Consider the following 19148-nt stretch of genomic DNA (forward strand, 5'->3'; position numbering starts at 1 on the left):
TCCTCACATGGTTGTGCGATGGTGTCCGATGGGGAAGATGTGATAACTGAACGAGTGGCCTGCTTACCTTAGTGAGAAGATTGACATAGCTTGCCCAGAGCGTACTTTTATGCAAATTCATATGTCTATGGTGTGGACACAATTCACAGCAGTGATCTACAGCTTGAGCTATCATTCGCAAGGCAGCAAGCGCGAGGAGAGCAGATTTTTGGCCTGTAGCGTTCCTTGCGCGGATATTTGGGCGCGATGACGACAGGAAAGGATTTTTTAAGAGAACCCGCACAAAGAGTTGGTGTCATAACTATGCATGAAATAGGAAAGTGAATAAGATGTTGAAGCACGACCTGAAGAACGCAATAGTAATATTCGTCCATAAGCAGCTTGGCAGGTGCTTATCAACAAACGGCAAGTGCATGAGAAAACCTCGATACCAAAATCCTTCAAATTAGGCCTTTTAAGGCAGGGATTTTGTGTCCCGCACGCTACCACAGTGTGGTCTTAAACGTTTTTTTAACGTCATCATCAGTTATGATTTTTTGGGATTGTGACAAAACTCGACTGCCTTTTCCAATCCAGCCATTCGAGGAGGCTTTTTTGAGCGCATCAAACCACAGAAGCAAGGGACACACCAGAGCGCAGCTGTGTAATCTCGCCAAAGCGGTGTGCAGTACGACCACAACGCATAGGCGAGAAGCTGGTGCAGCATCAGGATAAGACAAAAGTTTGATCTCCTTTATTCCTTGCATCGTGATTGGCCTAATGCTCAGTAGCCCCTCCCCCCCCCCCCCCCCCTCCCAAGCCCACCGAGTTCCCGTGCATGTGGCTAAGCAGGAATGCAAGTTCAGTCTAAACCACCACTAGGCGTTCATAGTACACAGTTGTTCATTATCTAATATGCAGTCGCCATCAGACATCAGCAACGTGATCAGCCATTCGTAAGTTATATGCATAGCCTACTAAGCGCTTTAGTTAGCGTGTGAGCGTTAGCTGAAGCGTTTCATAAGTCCATGGGAGCAACGTTGTTGTTAATTGGATCACACGTCGGAAGGAAATGTACGGCACGCTAGGTATGGTTTAAATGGCTTTATGTTCAAACGTTAAAACAATCTAGAAAAACGGATACATATTGATCAATGAACGTACGTTTAGCAACAACACCAGCATTATAATTTTGTAAAATGTGACATGTCTAAGAGATGACTCTTCCTAGGTTTCGGACCCAGCATCTTATGAAAGCCGTGACAGTTTTGTCTCATTCGTTAGAAAATACAGCATTTAACATGTAACCTTTACTCAAGCTGGCTGCGTAGCTTACGTCATTTGCATTTTGTGTCTTTGGGGATGGGAATCACGTGTTACCTCTCCCAGCATTTTCTTTCAAACATGGCTGTGCTCAGGCATAATTCGCCATCGATGAACTACCGCATGTCTGTGCCACCGCGTGATGTTTTGGTATGACGTCATTGTTTCCACAGGCTGTGCTTTTGTGAAGTTTTCGTCACACCAAGAAGCACAGGCGGCGATCAACAGTTTACATGGTAGTCAAACGATGCCCGTAAGTACTGCCCGACTATGTTTCTTGTGACGTTGTGCATTGTGTTTTTTTCATGGCGCATTGTACACCTCATATTTTGCTCAACACGGCGAGTGCGCTTTATTTTCATCCCTATATGCATTGTAACCAGTGCAAATGTGATCATGAGCAAGCGTGAGGACAACTTTTTTCTCGCAAATATCACGTTTCCGAAAACGGGAGACATCAAAACAAAATCGGAATATTGCATGAGCGTGACGTGTAAGAAGGCTCTGGAAACTTACCTCGTTCGATGTAGTCCCGCGCCTCGTCATCCTACACCCAACCTGTTCTTTAGATTGTCTCATTTTCGGACATAATGGCACTGGTCTCTTCCACTGAAGATCAGTTTTTGCCGAAAATGATGGATGAAGGGCAAAGGATAGCGGACTGCTCCTCCCCGCCCAGTCTAATAAAGACCCTCCCTGCACTGGCTCCCGAAAGCTTCATCCTGTTTGTTTTTCATTCTTCTGGTAATTTTGAAGGCAACCGTTTAAGTCGAGCCTTTCGTTGCTGAATGAGAACTATGTTATAATCAGTCGGTTTTCCCACTGTGACGACATTGTCCGCCGGGACCTCCCTGACATCAGCTCTTCTCAAACGCGGCGGCCGCGGACCAGCAGCTGGCACGGAAAATTAAAGTCATCCCGGACATCCAGAGAAGACCTCGTCGCCAAAACCATTTCTAATTCGTCTGGGGCCTCGGCGGCGGTCGGGCTCCAAAGCGTGGCGCGCCGCCGCCGCCTGAGGCCCCGCCGGTGGCGAACGCGGCCGGTGCGCCGCGCCCTCATTACCCCCGTCACCGAGACATGTTGCGCTGGCGGCGGCGCCAATCAGGCGGGTGGCGCGTGCGGACGGCGCGCGTGTAATGACGCGGCCCGCCGGTCCGCGCCACGTTCGCCGCCGCGGGCCGCCATTAGGGCACGCCGGGCCCGCGCGGACGTGCGCCCCCCTCCGGCAGCCGCCGCTGCCGCCGATCGCTGCCGCCGGCCCCACGCGCTTGTTGACCGGGTCGATACCGGCCGGCGGAGTTTCTCAAATTGGCGGCCGACAGGGTCGGCGTCCGCGCTCCACCCCAGCCGTGAATTATTCGGCCGGCGCGCGTGCCATTTCCAGTCGTAAAGATCTCCAGTAAATCAGTGTATTGATAGTGCTCTGAGGTGATCTTAACGGGCCATCAATCTGTCTTTTCAGGTCGGTCCAACTTGGGCCGGCCGGCGGCGCGCTCCGACAGACGCGCCGAGGCCCAGGCCAATCACTTTAAGGTCATTAGGAGTATTCTCCGCGCTTCCAGACATCCATTTGTCGGGCATTGCCGCCTGAATAGCTCGCCGAGTGGCTAACGCCGTGTTAGCAATCTTTTCTCAAGTGAAGGTCTTCAAGATTCAGAGCATGAGTTTGAAAGTAAATACAAAGGGTGTGCTGATTGTGGGGCGGAAATGATGGAGTGACCGGCGACGGCGCAGTGCCCAGCACTGCCTCGCAGCCCCTCGCTGCCTGTGAGCTGGCCCTGGCAGCCTCAGCCGGCGGCTAAACTTTCCTCCCAGATCCGGTTAGCGCTGAAGGATTTACAAAGTTGGCCATGTGACGGCTCTCACTGCTGTCCGAAGTTACCGTCGGCCCTCGGCGGCGCCCCTTCGCTGCCCGCCGCCAGTTTTGCTGGGCGCAGATTCGACTCTCTGCTGGTGTCAGGCTCGAGTTGACAGGCTGTCCTCGGCTGTCACTCAACGGTGCAGCTCGGCTGGAATATTGCCATCGATCGTTCAAATTTGTTATTGGTTTCGAATCTAGTTTGCTGTGATTTAGCATTTAAGATTGTGAGCTGTCTTCTTTCCGTCATGTACGGATTGAACTAGGCTACGGTTCGGTGCTCCAAAATTTATTCACATTTTATTCCCCAAACAGCTCCACCGTCTAAGATCTGAGCCGAGTTAGAAATGATGTGAGTTAATTTGACCACCGTAAAGGATGTGTCCCCACCAAAGCTGTATTTTCCCCTAAAACTTACGTCCAAAACCTTCCACTGGCGCACGAGACATCAGCAAGCTTGAATCCTACTCACTTGGGTTCGTGTACGAGGTGGATAGGATCGGACTGTGCACCGCGTCAGAAAGACACCTCGCGTTATGACCATCACACTGTTGCCCTCATTAGAGTGGAGGTGTATGTCTCGCCCTCCTGACGTCTGATAAGGGGTCACAACAGCATCCTTGCGCAAAATCATGCTCGCGAAAGTATTAGCAAAGCAGCTCAAGCATCTCCGCAGCATCATACCATGCCCTCAAATCTCGCGTTAAGGTTTGGCCCAAGAGTTGGTGTTAAAAAATAGGGCGTTAACAAGTAGCACACCTCCTTTAACCGGTTGCCTCACCCTGTTTGCGAAGCACCCATCATACCATATTTGAGGGAATATCATCGAGATACGTCGCTCGGCCTGCATGACCTGCTTCGCCGTGGCCCGAGCTCAAGGAACGACGCCCAATCAAGCGGCCGTTCCTGACCTGAGTCACCCACTCTCATGTAGTCTGCGTTTTCCCCACGTGCAGCGATCAAAGTTCAGGCTCTAGCCATGTTAAAAGGTCGGCCCGAGGTGATCCACTTCACTGAAATCCGTTGACATGAATGATTGACAGGTCTTGAGGTGACCCTTGACTGCGGTAGGTCTGACCTCACCATGACCTGTTGTGCCGCCTCAGGGAGCATCGTCTAGTCTAGTGGTCAAGTTTGCCGACACCGAGAAGGAGCGCCAGTTGAGGAGGATGCAGCAGATGTCGGGTAACATGGGCCTGCTGTCGCCGTTCGTCTTCAACCAGTTCGGGGCCTACGGAACCTACGCCCAGGTGGTGGATAATGTGAGTGTACATGGGGTACCCAGGTGTGGTGATAATGCGAGATGACACACAGGCTGCTCTGTGCAGTATTTGTGGCGGAATGCAGAGGGTCTTTAGCCGCCACGGACATTAAACTCGCGCTTCATTATGAACAAGGCTGCAACTGAAGTGAGGCTTGCGGTCAACGAACCGGAAACGCTGTTGGCTCAGCACTCCGGCCTGGTCAGTTGTGTCATCGACAGGCTTAGATCTTTATAATGACGGGCCGTGTCACCAGGCAGCTTTCAGCGACAAATATCACACTTTGCGAAAGTTTTGCTGTGTATGTAGGCATTAGCGTACCATCTTCTTGATCGGGGTTAGAGTTCTGCAGCATTGCGAAATCACTACAACGCCCCCTCCTTATTCGATTGACATGGGCAAGGTGAAATCATTAAATTCAAAAAACCGCGTGTCCAGCTGGGTCCAGATCTTGACGACTAGGCGTCACAACGACATCAGATCAACACGTTTGGGCGGGGGAGATAAGGGGAAATCGCGCTGGCCCCCAAGCAAAAATGTGGACAGATGGATGTAGCCCAGCACGTGCTACCAAATGCAAGGTATGGGTCTCCCGGTCTTGCGTGTTTTTAATGACTGATGCCGAATCTAGGCAGCCGGAGAAGATTAAGACGCGAAACCAACCACAGTGTGTAATCGAACGTGCGGTCCTGAAATCACTGTCGAACGCAGCGCTGTCCGATCCAGCTTGCCAGCTAGGCCAGTAATATTGTACGGAGACGGCCAATGTCACATTTTCCGAAACTGGCCTCGATTGCAGCATGCTGTGTTTTAAGCCGAAATACTGGACCATGCAAATAACGTCGATGAAGACAAATTCATTAAATTCGAAACATTCGTTTCTATGCATTGCTTTGGTCGTGATGAAATGTTTCGCCCTCGCACAAGCATAGAAAACGGCGCACTTTTTAAAATGTGATGAGTGCATTACGTAGGCCCGATTCAGCTCATGTCGGCAAAGGCGCACATAGGGTTACGAAAGCGAAACATTCGTTTTCTTATGAAAGCCTATGCTCTTGCATTACCCCATTGGGTTCAAGCTCGCCGATTCTTCGGTGAGGCCAAGGCGGATTTTATGTGCAAAACTGGGTAGTTTCAGCCCTAGGAAAAGTCCGCGGACTGAAGCCCTAAAATACCCATCAGCGGCGGTCTGAATCTCGGGACATAAAATAGCCCTCACTTCGGTGGCCCTCCCTGCCGGACCATCAAGAGCGCCAGGCTTTCCCGCATGACGGCCCTGTGGCGAGAGCCATTAAACAGCCGACGGCGGGCGGCAGACGGCGAGGCGGCCGCGGCGCTCGCGGCGCGGGCGGCCTCCGTCCGGCCGCTCTGGTACCGTCCGCATCGTCACAGGTGATAGCATGCCCCTGCCGGCGATTTCACCGGGCGCTGCCCCGACGTCAGCGCCGAGGAATACGAATAAGGCGGAGCGGAGCTGTCTATGCGGCGCCGTCGGCCCATATGTTCATGGGAGCGTCCCATAAATTGTCGGTGGCAGCCACAGTTGACTTCCCGCCGATGTAGATGCATGCAAGGAATTTCGGTGGCACTCGTGTAGCGTGCTCCAGTCTGACAGTTATAAGTGGCCCGAGGTGAAATCTTGCCAGCCATCTTACCGCGTTGGTGGCTTGTGCTGGGATGCGCAGTGCTTTCGGTGGGCGGAGCAGTGAGGAAACGAACGGATCATGGCGAAACGGAGACCGGAAGTTTGCAAACGTCCGCGCTGTGCCGAGTATGATACTTGTTGATTGAATTGGCAATGGAAATTGGCAAAAAACGCCGCTGCTATTTATTATGACTGGTCGGCATTGATATTCCAAGACGTTTGCCTGATCCGTTTTCTCTTTTGGAGCGCCGATGATACGCAGAGTATATAAGTCATGGAATATAACCGTAGTCATGATGCTCTACGTGCTTGTGCGGCCATTTATGCCCAGACGTGCTAGGACCCTCGAGATTATTTTGACACCTGCCAAATATAAACATCCACGGCAAAATGTCTGCTACAAATTTGAGTCATGCCTCAGAAGTGGCAGTGGCAGCTTTGCAAGTTATGAGGCAATTGTGCGAAAGCCTTTGAGATGGCTCTGCCTTGGCCCGCTCTTTAGGGTTCAGCTGAGGGGCAACAGAAACAGTCAGCACATGACAGCGCGCCTTGTTGTTGCACCATCGATGTTGGTAAACAAGAGGGCTCAGAATGGCTGCGATCCACGTCTCCTTGCATTCGCGATTGGACTCAAATACACTAGCTGATATAGTTCATTTGTTGAGCCATATCTGGAGCGCCCCAGGTGGAGTCGTTCATCATTTTAGCATAATTAGGTCGGCGGCCCGGGCAGCACACACGACATTAATTCAGATTGTGTGGCGTGTTTCAATAATGGACCCGTTAATAGCGTCCCCCTCCGGGACCCGACCCCACTGACGTCACGGTGCGCGACGTCACTGACGTTGCGTTTCTGTCGCGCAGCAGCAGGCGGCGCTGATGGCGGCGGCGCAGGGCAGCTACATCAGCCCGATGGCGGCGCTGGCGCACCTGCCACACGGCGCGCTTCCCAACGGCATCCCCAGCACCATTGTGCCCACGTCCACAGGTCAGTCAGCGCAGCCAGCGGCGTCGCCCTCCGCCGGCGCCGCGCCCCCGGCGGTCGGGGCACATCTCGAACAGGTGACGCGTGCGACCATGTTTCAGAGAACTCTCCGCGCATCCCCTGTGATACACGCTATTATGTGGTGAGAATTGGGCGGCCGTGGCTGCCTTTCCCTGTTCAGTGGTGGCCTCGGCATCATGAGTCTCGTTGCAGCTGCTTTAAACATGATGGTTTACTGTTGCCTCGGAACAAGGGCAGACCCGTAACAAAAAGTCGTCACAGACGCTAAAACACTGCGCTGGAGTCAGCCTCAATCTTTGCCTTCAAACGTGACCTCAATAGCATGTCTTTGTCGTTGTTTACGATCGTGTTTTTGCGCCAGACAATTTATGTACCATCGCAGGGTGTACGCATCTTAAGCTGTGATGCATTTTCGTTGTGTTCTCGAAGTCCACGGGGAGACCACTAGCCCCTGTATTTCGGATTCCAGGATGCCGTGCGCCTTGTTTTGCTCCGTTTCTATTTCTGTTGAGCCTCCCGTTAACTTCTGGTTGTAGTAGCTTGTTTATTTATACGGGCAAAGGAGGTACTGCCAAGAACGACCCACGCTTGACCAACTTCGTCAAATTGCCAGTTTTACTGTTTCTTCGGAGCAAAGGCGGAGGCTTTCGTTATGCATCATTTAGTGGGGAACGTAACGGTATAGCTAACGTCGACTCGGCTTGAGATGGGCTGGCTGCGTTCTGATCTCATTCGTACGCTGTCCTGCTTTGCCAGTCTCATTAAAATAAGTTTTCAAATGTCCCTTTTGTAAATTCAGGTCACAGCTTTGCCGACTCTCGCCATTTTGTCGCAGAAAAAAAACAGAACGAAGGGCGTGTTTCCTGAACAGCGGCTATTTTGAGCATGCACTTTTGTCATTGCTTTTCTGTAGAAGTTCCACAACAAAACACTTTCATGTTGCTGCTGCTCTGACGGCGGCTGTTGTTCAAGGCTGTGCCTTGAGCAGCAGCTTTTCTGAGCATAGACTTTTCTCATTGCTTTTCTGTAAAAGTTTCATCACAAAACACTTTCATGTTCCTGCATGCAAATAGTCATTATAGGATGAGACCGCCATTTCCCCTCAGGCCGACGCGGTTTTAGCCGTCACTGAAAGCGAATGACTAGGCGTGTTTACTGTGCTGTCACTTCGAGGATGAAAGAAGACCTGGCGGCACCGCGCAGCAGCGGCCGAGCCGGCGTTCTCCCCTCCCCGCCTTCAGCCCGCAGCGAGCGAGCCATTCATGCAGACCGCCTCTTTGTCCCTCCGCGCTGCAGGCGGCTTTGAACCGCGAGGGAATAGCTTTGTGACGATACTCATGCAATATGTATTGGCCGGCTCACCTGTGCGAATTTGAATGTCAAAGGGGCGCGTTGAGCTGCGCCTGGCCAGAGGGCGGCCGAGGCGTCAAGACATCGCCGGCAGCTAGCGTGACCGCCGGGTCAGTGCGCCGCCGCTCCGCTGCCGGCTCCGCCACGCGTGCCGCCCTGTCAGCCGCGGACACGAGCCGGCAGCGTCGCGCCTGATGGAGACGGATGGCCGCGGCGCCGTCGGCCGGCGCCGGGTGACAGGGCTCCTGACCGGGCCCCGGGGACGACGCCGCTCCTGATAGGGACTGATGAGCGTTGGCCACGTCACGCGGCGTCGCATGACCGCCGTCCCCGACCGGGACCCGGCCGGGCCGTACCGAGCGCGCTGGACGGCGCGGTTGGCAACGAGGGGACCCTGACGCGGCCCGCGGTGGTGGCGCGGCGTGACTGGTCGACGGGTGTTGTTCGACCGAGTCATGGCTGTTGTGTTATTCTCGGGCCAACAAAAACATCCAAACCATTCTCAAACCCACGCCACTCTTGCACGGCTGTGGCGGCTTCGAAGAGGCTCACCTGCACCAGACTGGGGAATCGAGACCTGTCAGTTTTGAGCCGTCGCTTCGTGAGCTGACGGCGGCGCCCCGCCTTACTCGGCCGCCCACCGCCGGCTTGAAGCTCGGGCGGCGGAGGCGGCGCTCTCCGTCCTGTTTACTTACTGAGCAAAGTTTGCTAATTTTTTCTGATTAAACTCCCTTTCGCGACGCTGATTAACTGATGGGAAATGCTGCAACCGCAGCTGCGGTCGACCGGATTAGCGCGGAAGTGCAGAGTTCTGCGGGTTTGGCAAGCTACGAAGTTGTGGAAGTGTTAAGAGTTAGGATTCGTGTGCATACACCATGTGGAAAAACAGTTTGCACGCGTGATGTACATCAATACGCCGAACTCAGGAGCAATTGTACGAAGCTAGAATACTCGTTTCAGCCTATTTCACCTCTGATTCTTGGATAGCTGTACGTGTGTGTTCAAGCAATGCATGAGTGATGCTGCGTACTGCTTTGAACTTATCAAAGCCGTTTTCATCCTGCAGTCTCGTCACACCCAGGAGGCAGCATGCGGCACCGGCCATCTCCCGCGTAACCCTCGCTCCACCTCTTCGCAGGCTCTGCTCCGTCGGCCAACGGCGTGATCCCGAACATGCCGTCGCCGACCATGTCGACGTTCAGCGTGGGCGCTCCGCCCTCCTCGCAGCCGGTGGTCTCCGAAACGGGCGTCTACACCAACGGCCTGCAGCAGTCCTACCCGGCCCGTGAGTGGTGGCGCCGCCGCGGGCTGGCGCACCGCGGGGAGAGGCGTGGGGGTCGCCTGAGGCGCCCGCTCGTCTGAAGTGGGCCGCAGGTCGCGAGCTCTCGCAGCTCACGACTGTGCTGGCTTGGGGATCGTTGATTATCGGAGTGTTGCGGGAAGGCACTTCGTGTGCGTTTTGAAGACACAGGCCAGTAATGCTTTGAGGCCGCGCCATCGTCCGCTAGAGGGCATGAAATTGCGCAGGGCCACGGTCACCGCCCAATGCTTATTTGTTGTTTCTAACGTGGCGCAGTGTCCCGGTGTTCCGCCGGCACTCGAGGGCGCGGCCGATGTGCAGCTAGGTGATTGATCTGCGAGCGCCCAGCAGCTAGTGGACGATAGCTTTCTGATTTGCACATAAACTGAGTCTCAGACCATTGGCCTCCGAGGTCTCGGGTCATAGGCCACTGAGAGCCCACTAAAGTAGAGTCACGACCTGGCTCCGGATCGGCGCTCGGGCCACCGGAACCCCGCCAGGAGCAGGCGTCGTCAGCGGGGACACGTAAATCCGCTCCGTCCAAAGATCGCGCCGGCACGGACGCGCCCGTAAAACTCGCGTCCCCCGCCGGTGCCTGCCGATGGGTCGGCGAGTCGCGTGGAAAGGCCAGGGGCATTTCGGCCGGGTGCGTGGGCGGCGCTGGTGGCTGTTCCGGAGCGAGTTGTCGGCGTGGGGCTTAGCACCGGAGCTCGAGCCTTGAGCGGTGGAGGGCCGGCCAGGTGGGTGGTGAAGTGGATTGTTGCGGTCGTGGCGCGATGTGGTGCTCCCGCTTATTCTTGCGTTTCGGGGAAAATGTGTGTCCAGAGCCTACAATGTGCGGTTTGCATGCCGTTATGACATGGGATTATAGCCACTAACACACGCGATGCATGCCTGAACGGTATGTGTCACGGATTTGCCGGCATTAAATCGGGCACTTTTAGCTCGTAATGAACGACGTTGCATTGGGTTCAGGTGCCGGGCACGTGTAACGTAACAGGTGTCCCTTTAGCACTTCGTTTGAAATGCTGTTCAGCGGTTTTAACTTTGGAATGGGAGGTGTACGACCCACAACACCGGTTAAGCTTCTCCACTTCACCGGCGTTGTAAACATGAGATTTTTGCACGGCACAATCGATGTCGTGGGTCCTAATCACACGTATTTTGACCACGGGGCTGCGAAGACCACGACGATTCCACGCCTCACGCCAGCAGTCACGCCAGCGTGAGGCCATGACGTTATCACGCCAGCAGTCACGCCAGCGTGGAGCCATAACGTTCTCACGCCAGCAGTCACGCCAGCGTGGAGCCATAACGTTCTCACGCCAGCAGTCACGCCAGCGTGGAGCCATAACGTTCTCACGCCAGCAGTCATGCCAGCGTAAGGCCATGATGTTCTCACACCAGCAGTCACGCCAGTGAAGCCATGACGTTCTCACACCAGCAGTCGCCAAACGGGCCGGTGAAGCATCACCGCCGGGCACGCGCCGCTGCGGCGACGCCTGCCGTGGGCGAGCGCGCCGCGCCGCCGCGCCACTGACGCCGCCGTCCGTTGCAGTGCTCTCGTCACCGACCCCGATCAACGGCGAGGCGCTGCAGACCCAGCCGTACCCGGGCATGCCGTACTCGGGCGTCGGTGAGTGGGGCGCCGTCGGCGGCCGCTGCGCCACCTCTGGGACTGGCTTTCGGTGTCGTGCGCTGCAGGTGTGGTGTGGCCCGCGGCCCGGCCGGCCGGCGGGTCGGTGTGTTAGTGGCTGATTGGTCGGTGGACGGCGGCCGGTCCGCGCCGCCGGCGGCGGCGCCCGCTAGGACGCTGTTTAGAGTGTTGCCCGGCTCGTGGCCGCGCGGCCGCCGAGGCGGGACTGCCCGACGACGAACGAGTTTGGGGCGCTCTGCTCTGCAGTTGTGGGACGTTAGGGGATCACCTCCTGGCCCGTTGTCCAGATTGGTATGGGCACCTGTTGGCCACGGCTTGAGCACCGTCGGGCAATGCCGTCGATGGGCCTTTGGTCTGCCGGCCACTGGTCTGGTTACTGGTCAATGCCGTTCATTGGTCTGGTCACTGGTCACTGCCTGCCACTGGTCTGGTCACTGGTCACTGCCAGTCTCTTGTCTGGTCACTGGTCACTGCCGGCCACTGGTCTGGTCATTGGCATTGCCGGTCATTGATCTGGTCACTGGTCACTGCCGGTCACCCGACTGGCCTGAGCAGCTTTGCTCGGCTCTAATGACCTCAGCACCAACCGTTTCAGAGAGTGGTGTTGGCATGTCTCGCATCGCCCTTTTTACAAAGGGCTAAGAGCCAACAATTTCAAAGAGAGTGATGCTATAGTGAAAGAAACTATAGTTCGACGATATACCATCGTCTGTAATTAAGTCCCTTCTATACAGGGCCCAGATGGGACATCCAAATAGTCGTCGAATCGTGATGAGGATGTTTCTTACAATACTGAATACGCAAAAGCCCGGCAAAGATTTCTTTGAAGTTTTGCGATTTTCCTACCCTTTAACAGACGAAATGTGGCGCCATTTGGTATCTCCAGTTGTCACACAGCCTTATGCACGTTATCGGGGAAGCATCTTGTTTTCGTCTGGTGGCATGTATTCAAATAAAAAAGCCCCAGTAGATGCATAGAGAAAGCCGAGTCGTCAAAATAAAATGGTCATAGAAAACCCGGCTTTCTACGTCTAGTTTATGCGACCAGAAAAAGATTAAAGTTATGTCAGGATTAGCTTCGAATGACTGTCGCTTTCTTGTCCTCTTTCAAGCTTAGCTTTGTTTACTAAACGAGGCCGGAGCTCGAACCTCTTAGTCTCGAACATGCTTTGATTTACAGCCATCCCTTGTCGCGAACACCGGTCAACGTCATGACAGCATTCATTCTCATTGTTGAAAGGAAATTAAGATGACTTTCTTACAATAATGATATGCGTGGTATTCATCAGGTTTGTTGTATTTTTTTATCAATTTTCGGTCAAGGGCCCTGCTCGCGGAGCCAAAACAATCAAATGTGATTCGTCTGTATCATCTGAGAGTTAATTATCAGCCTCCACCCATGAGCTCATCAGAGGCCCTCCATGTGTGGCGTGATTACTTCTGCGTGGCGAGCGCACTCTTCACCGATGAACTCGCGTCTATTTCGAGCTGCACTGAACATACCACGCCAGTTTTCATCCTCCGTGTAGCTCTTCGCCCCTCCTTCTGTGGATTCCGTTTTAGGGAAGCCTTCTGTCGGAGCTAAGAACAAAAGTGTGATGTTTTGAGCAATGAACGGACATGGGATGATTTGAACATGTTCGAAGAGAATTATTTTTACAATGCAATATTTCTCCAACTCAGTCGTCCTGTATGACAATGAACTTCAAAGAGCTTTCAGGCTCTTGAAAGGTCAGTGCTCATGCATGATTTTCTGGCGTATTAAAAGGTACTTTAAACCATTTCATGCATTAGGTAACTCTTGTGGAAACGACTACTAGTTTATTAGTTTCATATCGGCCATCACGTTATCTTTCCCAACTGTAACTTTTACAACGCCCACACTCACCAATTCCTGACGTGCACACGGATACCGTGCATTCTCAACATTTACCCTTGTGCCATTAGCGAGCTCACGTGTGTGCGCTTGAAACGACTTCCCCCACTTTCACATGTGTTCTGTGTGCACGACACAAACTCGTCTGCCTGCTTTCCCGCGTCACATTTCCGTCGCCGCCCAGGTATTCTGCCAAGCGCGCATTTCCCCCGCATTTCGTCCGTGTGTACTATGGCCTCCATTTCGCTCGTGTTTCGCCTTGAGCAGAAAACTTGGGGCGAGAACTGGCCGCCCGGAGCATACCCTGAGAGCCGTCCAAAGTTGGGAATGCCTGCGCGGCTCGCGCCGAGTGCCTCTGGCGGTCGTGTCGCTCGTTGTCGGCTCGGCGGCGACGGGGACGGCGGCGGCGGCGACAGCGGCGGCGCGGTCGCGCGGAGCCGCTGTCAGCCGGAGCGGTACGGACGGCCGGTCCGTGAGCGGCTGTCACGCGCCGGCCGCGCCCCGGGCTGGTCCGTGACCTCACCCGGAAGGGCAGGCCTTGCCGCCGCTGCCGCCGCCGCCGCTGCTGGTGCTGTCCGCGTCTGGTGCCGGTTCACTTGTCGGCCCGCTGCTGCTGTCGGGCGGCCCCAGCCGACAGCAGCAGCGGTCCCGCCGTCGGCGCCGCATCAGGGGGCGGCCGACAGGGACCCTAAACGGGGGAGGGGGGAGGCGGGGGCTTCCCTTGCGGCTGTGGCGTGGAGCAGGCGGCAGAAACGGATCCGATTATAGATGTACGCAGGTCCGCGAGATTAAGATTTATCCTCGCCATGTGTTGCTCTCATGTAAGCGCACTATCTTCCCAGTCAAAGTGTTGTCCGCGGCCCTCCACACCGGTGCTCTCAAATCGCCACCCTCTGACCTGACAACCGGCGCTCAGACCGCCCCGGAGTCGGCCGCCCTCCCCCAGCTCCGTGTTTGATAGACTGTTTCGTGTTTCTTCCAGCCGCGTTCCCTCAACCCTATCCCCCGATCGTGGCGCCGCAGCCCCTGATTCTGCCCCGAGAAGGTAACGGCTGCCGTCCGGCACGGCGCCCCGCCCCTAGTACCCAGACGCTCCTCAGGGCGCGCGCCGTCCCCGGAGCATGGATGGCATGGATGTCGGCGGCACGTCACAGCGCGCATGTCTGTGGAGGTGCTGCCGGACGCTGTGTGCTGCTCTGCTGCTCGATAGTACTTCGGCGGACCCTGCCTGTGCTGCGTGGGCTGCAACCGAGAATTTCGCGACGCGCCACCGCGTGCTGCAGTAATTTTATGCTAAAAGCAGTTGCATCAAAATATTGGCGATAACGGCGCACTGCGTCCATCTGGGCGATGCCATGGAGATGATCGGGAAGTTGGACCAGCTATTAGATTACCGTTGGACATTTGGAACGAAACCTTTTAAGGTATCTGCATTTATCGTCGCATACGCATGCATTCGTTACTCGCCTGCTAATGTTCTCGCATGTCAATGTTCGCATGCCCTAGGTTCTGTGGTTCAATCACAGAACCGATCCTTTGGTTGCTGTAACCAGTAACTTGGATGGATGCTGCTTTTTCTTACATTTGTCCGACAGCATAAATCATTGCATGTTCTATCGCCTTGTTTTCGTGCTGAGCATGCACCGTCAATGCTTGTTCACGCTGTTTTGGTGGCCCAGCTTCGTCGCAATAATAACGACGCGTCGAAACTCGGTCCACGTTTCGTCGAAACCCCATTTGCGTAGCGATTTATGCGGTTACGTCTCGTCGTTGTGTTAAATTGACTCCATCGATTGTCGAAACCAGCGAAGAGCGAGAGTGCTATTATGAAAGCCCATCAAGTTAATGTGCCCTTTGCGATAAAACTGCCGTTGGATTCCGATGATGATTGGTGGTTGAAGCACGCAGCTAAAAGCTTCAGATCGAAACTGGCGTCGCGTGGGCGCAGTTGCTTTGCCACCGTTATCTCATATCGTCTTGCCCGTCCACCAGGGTGCAGCATCAGTGGACCTGAGGGGTGCAACCTCTTCATCTACCACCTGCCGCAAGAGTTCGGCGACGCAGAGCTCATGCAGATGTTCTTGCCGTTTGGAAACGTCATCTCCTCCAAGGTCTTCATCGACCGAGCCACCAACCAGAGCAAGTGCTTCGGTGAGTACGCCCCCTGCCCTGACAAGAGAGGCGCCCTGCGGACTGGCCGGAGGCCCTGCCGGTCGGTGGGTGACAACATTGAGCGGCAGCGCGGCGCGGCGTGTTTTGCTGCGCCGCGTGCCCGCCTGCCAGCACCAGACCGCGCCGGAAGCGGCCCACTAAAACCTGCTGTCAGCCCGGCCGACATGGCCAGAAAGACGGACTCGCCCCTCTGTTTACCGCTCACTGAAGGCGGCCGACAACTTTTCGGAAAGATATTACCGGCACGCCCACACCACCTGCGCGCCTCTCTGTGATCAAAGGCATGTTTTGTGGCCCGTGCCAGCACATTTTCCGGCATAGTATGATATTTTCATCCTTGTTGTGTCATATTTTCTTCGCTGCACGTGGCTGCAACCAAATGGGGGATATTACGGATGCCTGCTGGTATTAACAGCGCACCATATCCCTAGACACCGGGGTCAGGTGTTTGGCGTTTATACTGCGCTGTGTGCTTCCACCACACCGACAATCGGCTGTGTCCTATTCTATCTCCCATCAGATCGGTCGAGCGCACAGTCGTAGGGTCCAGCAATACGATGTTTCGGGTCCCACCAACCGCCCACTGGCGGCGGCCGCGGTGCGCCGCAGTGCTCGGACAGACAGCTGCAGGGCTCAGACAGCTTCAGTGCTGAGACAGACAGCTGCAGTGCCCAGACAGACAGCTGCAGTGCTCAGACAGACAGCTGCAGTGCTCAGACAGACAGCTTCAGTGCTCAGACAGACAGCTGCAGTGCTCAGACAGACAGCCGCAGTGCCCAGACGGACAGCTGCAGTGCTCAGATAGACAGCTGCAGTGCTCGGACAGACAGCTGCAGTGCTCAGACAGACAGCCGCAGTGACCAGACAGACAGCTGCAGTGCTCAGACAGACAGCTGCAGTACTCAGACAGACAGCTGCAGTGCTCAGACAGACAGCCGCGGTGCCCAGACAGACAGCTGCAGTGCTCAGACAGACAGATGCGGTGCCCAGACAGACAGATGCAGTGCCCAGACAGACAGCCGCAGTGCTCAGATAGACAGCTGCAGTGCTCAGACAGACAGCTGCAGTGCTCAGACAGACAGCCGCAGTGCTCAGACAGACAGCTGCAGTGCTCAGACAGACAGCCGCAGTGCTCAGACAGACAGCTGCAGTACTCAGACAGACAGCTGCAGTGCTCAGACAGACAGCCGCGGTGCCCAGACAGACAGCTGCAGTGCTCAGACAGACAGATGCGGTGCCCAGACAGACAGCTGCAGTGCTCAGACAGACAGCTGCAGTGCTCAGACAGACAGACGCGGTGCCCAGACAGACAGCCGCAGTGCTCAGACAGACAGCTGCAGTGCTCAGACAGACAGACGCGGTGCCCAGACAGACAGCCGCAGTGCTCAGACAGACAGCTGCAGTGCTCAGACAGACAGCTGCAGTGCCCAGACAGACAGCCGCAGTGCTCAGACAGACAGCCGCAGTGCTCAGACAGACAGTGCCGTGACAGCGCCCCGCCCGCCAGGGTTCGTGAGCTTCGACAACCCGGCGTCGGCGCAGGCGGCCATCCAGGCCATGAACGGCTTCCAGGTGGGCATGAAGCGGCTCAAGGTGCAGCTGAAGCGGCCCAAGGACGCCTCGCGACCCTACTAGCGGCCGTCGCCCGCGCAGCGCAGGTGGGTCACTCCGCGGCCTGTCCACCCGGTCCCGCCGCCGCCTGTCCCGCCGGGTTCCGGCGCGGTCCGTTCCGGTGAGTCCCGGTGCGGCCTGTCCTGCCGGTCCCTTCGCAGCCTGTCCATCGTGTCCCGCCCGCCCTGACGAGTCAGGGGTGAACTCGAGCGTCCTGTAGCGAGGACGCCCGGGGATGCTCAGGAGGCTCGTGCGGCGCCCCCCCCCCCCCTTCCGATGGTGGCGTCAGGGTCTTCGCAGAGAGGACTTTGACTCCGTCCCCGCCTCCATCCTGGTAGAGCGATTCCAGCGCAACACATCATGTTCGCTGAATCATATAAACGTGCCTTGGAATGTTGTGGCGCGGCTGCCCAGTACCATCCTGTCTCTCTTGCCCAGTTGCCGGGTGACCATCTGTGACGAGTGGCATAAGCAGGTTTCCTGGGACGCAAAGTTGCGTGTATGTTACTCACAGCGGTCAAATGTCCAGGCCTCTTCCAACTGAGCTCCGTGGCGGAGGATCGATTCCACCCGCTCCTCGTTCGACAGCTGGTACAGGCGCGCTGTATCCGATGTCTGGTCCTCCCTGCCAGTGCTAATTCAGCTCCCCGATTTCGCATTCGCAGCCGGCCATGTCCGAAGCTCAATTACCGGCTGTGAGAGATCGTTGTAAGTGGCCGCCTAACAGTCCGGCGCGTCTGGTTGTTCCCGATGTATCGCCCTAGCCGTCACATCGTCATGTAACGAATAGGTGGCGCTAGCAGTCGATGTAGATGGCTCTGTCGTCGACGGCTGTCACCAGACGGCGCTAGCGTCTGGTGTAGGCGGCTCGGCCGGCGGCGGCCACGGTTGCGCTACCGCTGGGTGTTCACTGTTTCCAGTGTGGTTCCGCCGTCACCTTCCGGGCTGTCGTGTCCCCATTCAGTGTGCTCGCCGAGGATGTTTTATCGTGGTCGTTCCTATACTGGCTGTGCTATAGATGAGGCGGGAGATGTTTTATGACCCTCCTGGCGTCACTTCCTGGTCTTTGATCGACCTGGTGATGTCATATTTGAATCTCATGAGAGGTTTGACACCTAGCGTTCATTATTTCGTTACTTTATCGTATGATGCTAAGATCTAGTCACACAACTCCCTTGAAAATGACTTAATAAGTATAACAGTGGAATAAAGCTACCACGACTAACATTACGTTACATTACTGGCAGCTCAACACCATAATATGTTGAGAAACAATGCTATATTTGATATCACGTAATTTTTTCCTTTTTGTGTACTGAGATTGCATGACTGATTGTTGACCAAGACTGCATGGCATACCACTGGTAGAGAGTGCGTGGTAGCGATTCGCTCACAGGGAAACGAAAACTGGAGTGGGTGCTGGATAGAAGAGGACGTTAAACGTTTAGATGGTAGTCCATTCATATCCTTTTTAGGCCATCAACCTTCGAGGTTCGTTCAAACATCCGCAAATGGCTGTCGATATACACAAACCCGCCGCTGGAAGTATGGTAGGCTTCCCTCGTACTCGTCTGTTTTAAATGGTTGGCTTGATGAGTGATGAATGTAGCCGGCGTATTCACTCCTGTACTAACAGAAGCGGTCATAGGTGTAGGCATAGAGTTGTTTATTTATATTACATGTCCCAGCCGTCCAGTTATAAAATGGTTGCCGAGCGACAGCTGAAGTTGTGACAATTGTTACATAATCCGTGGAAAGTGTATCGCTTCGTGTTTCGCTCAAAGCGTGGGTGCATTTCGGTGCGATTTACACCAAAATTTCAGCAGGTTTTTTCGAACAATTAAGAGGCATTTTCGACCTCTCTGTGATTCTGTACAACCAGCTTTGGGAAACCATAACTTATTCTCAGTACAAAATTTACCGTATTCAGAAACAAGAAAGTAAATTTGGATTTGGATACCTGCAGGAGTCACGGTACTTAAACATTTTGGATACGATTTAAACACATTATGTGCTGTGTTTTTTGACAAGCAAAATAGACCAAACCTCTGGAACATGAATGCATTTCAAAGACTCTGGGCAGATTTGTTTACACCAGCAAACGGG

General features: G+C 54.9%; 1 protein-coding gene across 8 annotated transcripts in view; it reads left to right on the forward strand.

Annotated features, from left to right (window-relative positions):
* Positions 1-19148, forward strand: part of bru3 (CUGBP Elav-like family member bruno 3) — a 74614-nt gene that overhangs the window by 51450 nt on the left and 4016 nt on the right. For 6 of the 8 annotated variants that reach the window (XM_037212334.1, XM_037212336.1, XM_037212341.1 and 3 more), the window contains 8 exons: positions 1476-1555; positions 4270-4425; positions 6935-7058; positions 9565-9711; positions 11285-11362; positions 14242-14304; positions 15252-15410; positions 16939-17089. In XM_037212334.1, coding sequence (XP_037068229.1) covers positions 1476-1555; positions 4270-4425; positions 6935-7058; positions 9565-9711; positions 11285-11362; positions 14242-14304; positions 15252-15410; positions 16939-17066 — 935 coding nt within the window. In that variant the 3' untranslated portion in view covers positions 17067-17089. The remainder of the gene's footprint in view (positions 1-1475; positions 1556-4269; positions 4426-6934; positions 7059-9564; positions 9712-11284; positions 11363-14241; positions 14305-15251; positions 15411-16938; positions 17090-19148) is intronic. The other 2 variants (XM_037212335.1, XM_037212340.1) reach the window with 2 other exon arrangements.

The sequence above is a fragment of the Pollicipes pollicipes genome, unplaced genomic scaffold (assembly GCF_011947565.3).
Source record: "Pollicipes pollicipes isolate AB1234 unplaced genomic scaffold, Ppol_2.1 Scaffold_3087;HRSCAF=3621_pilon_pilon_pilon, whole genome shotgun sequence".
Taxonomy (NCBI): domain Eukaryota; kingdom Metazoa; phylum Arthropoda; class Thecostraca; order Pollicipedomorpha; family Pollicipedidae; genus Pollicipes; species Pollicipes pollicipes.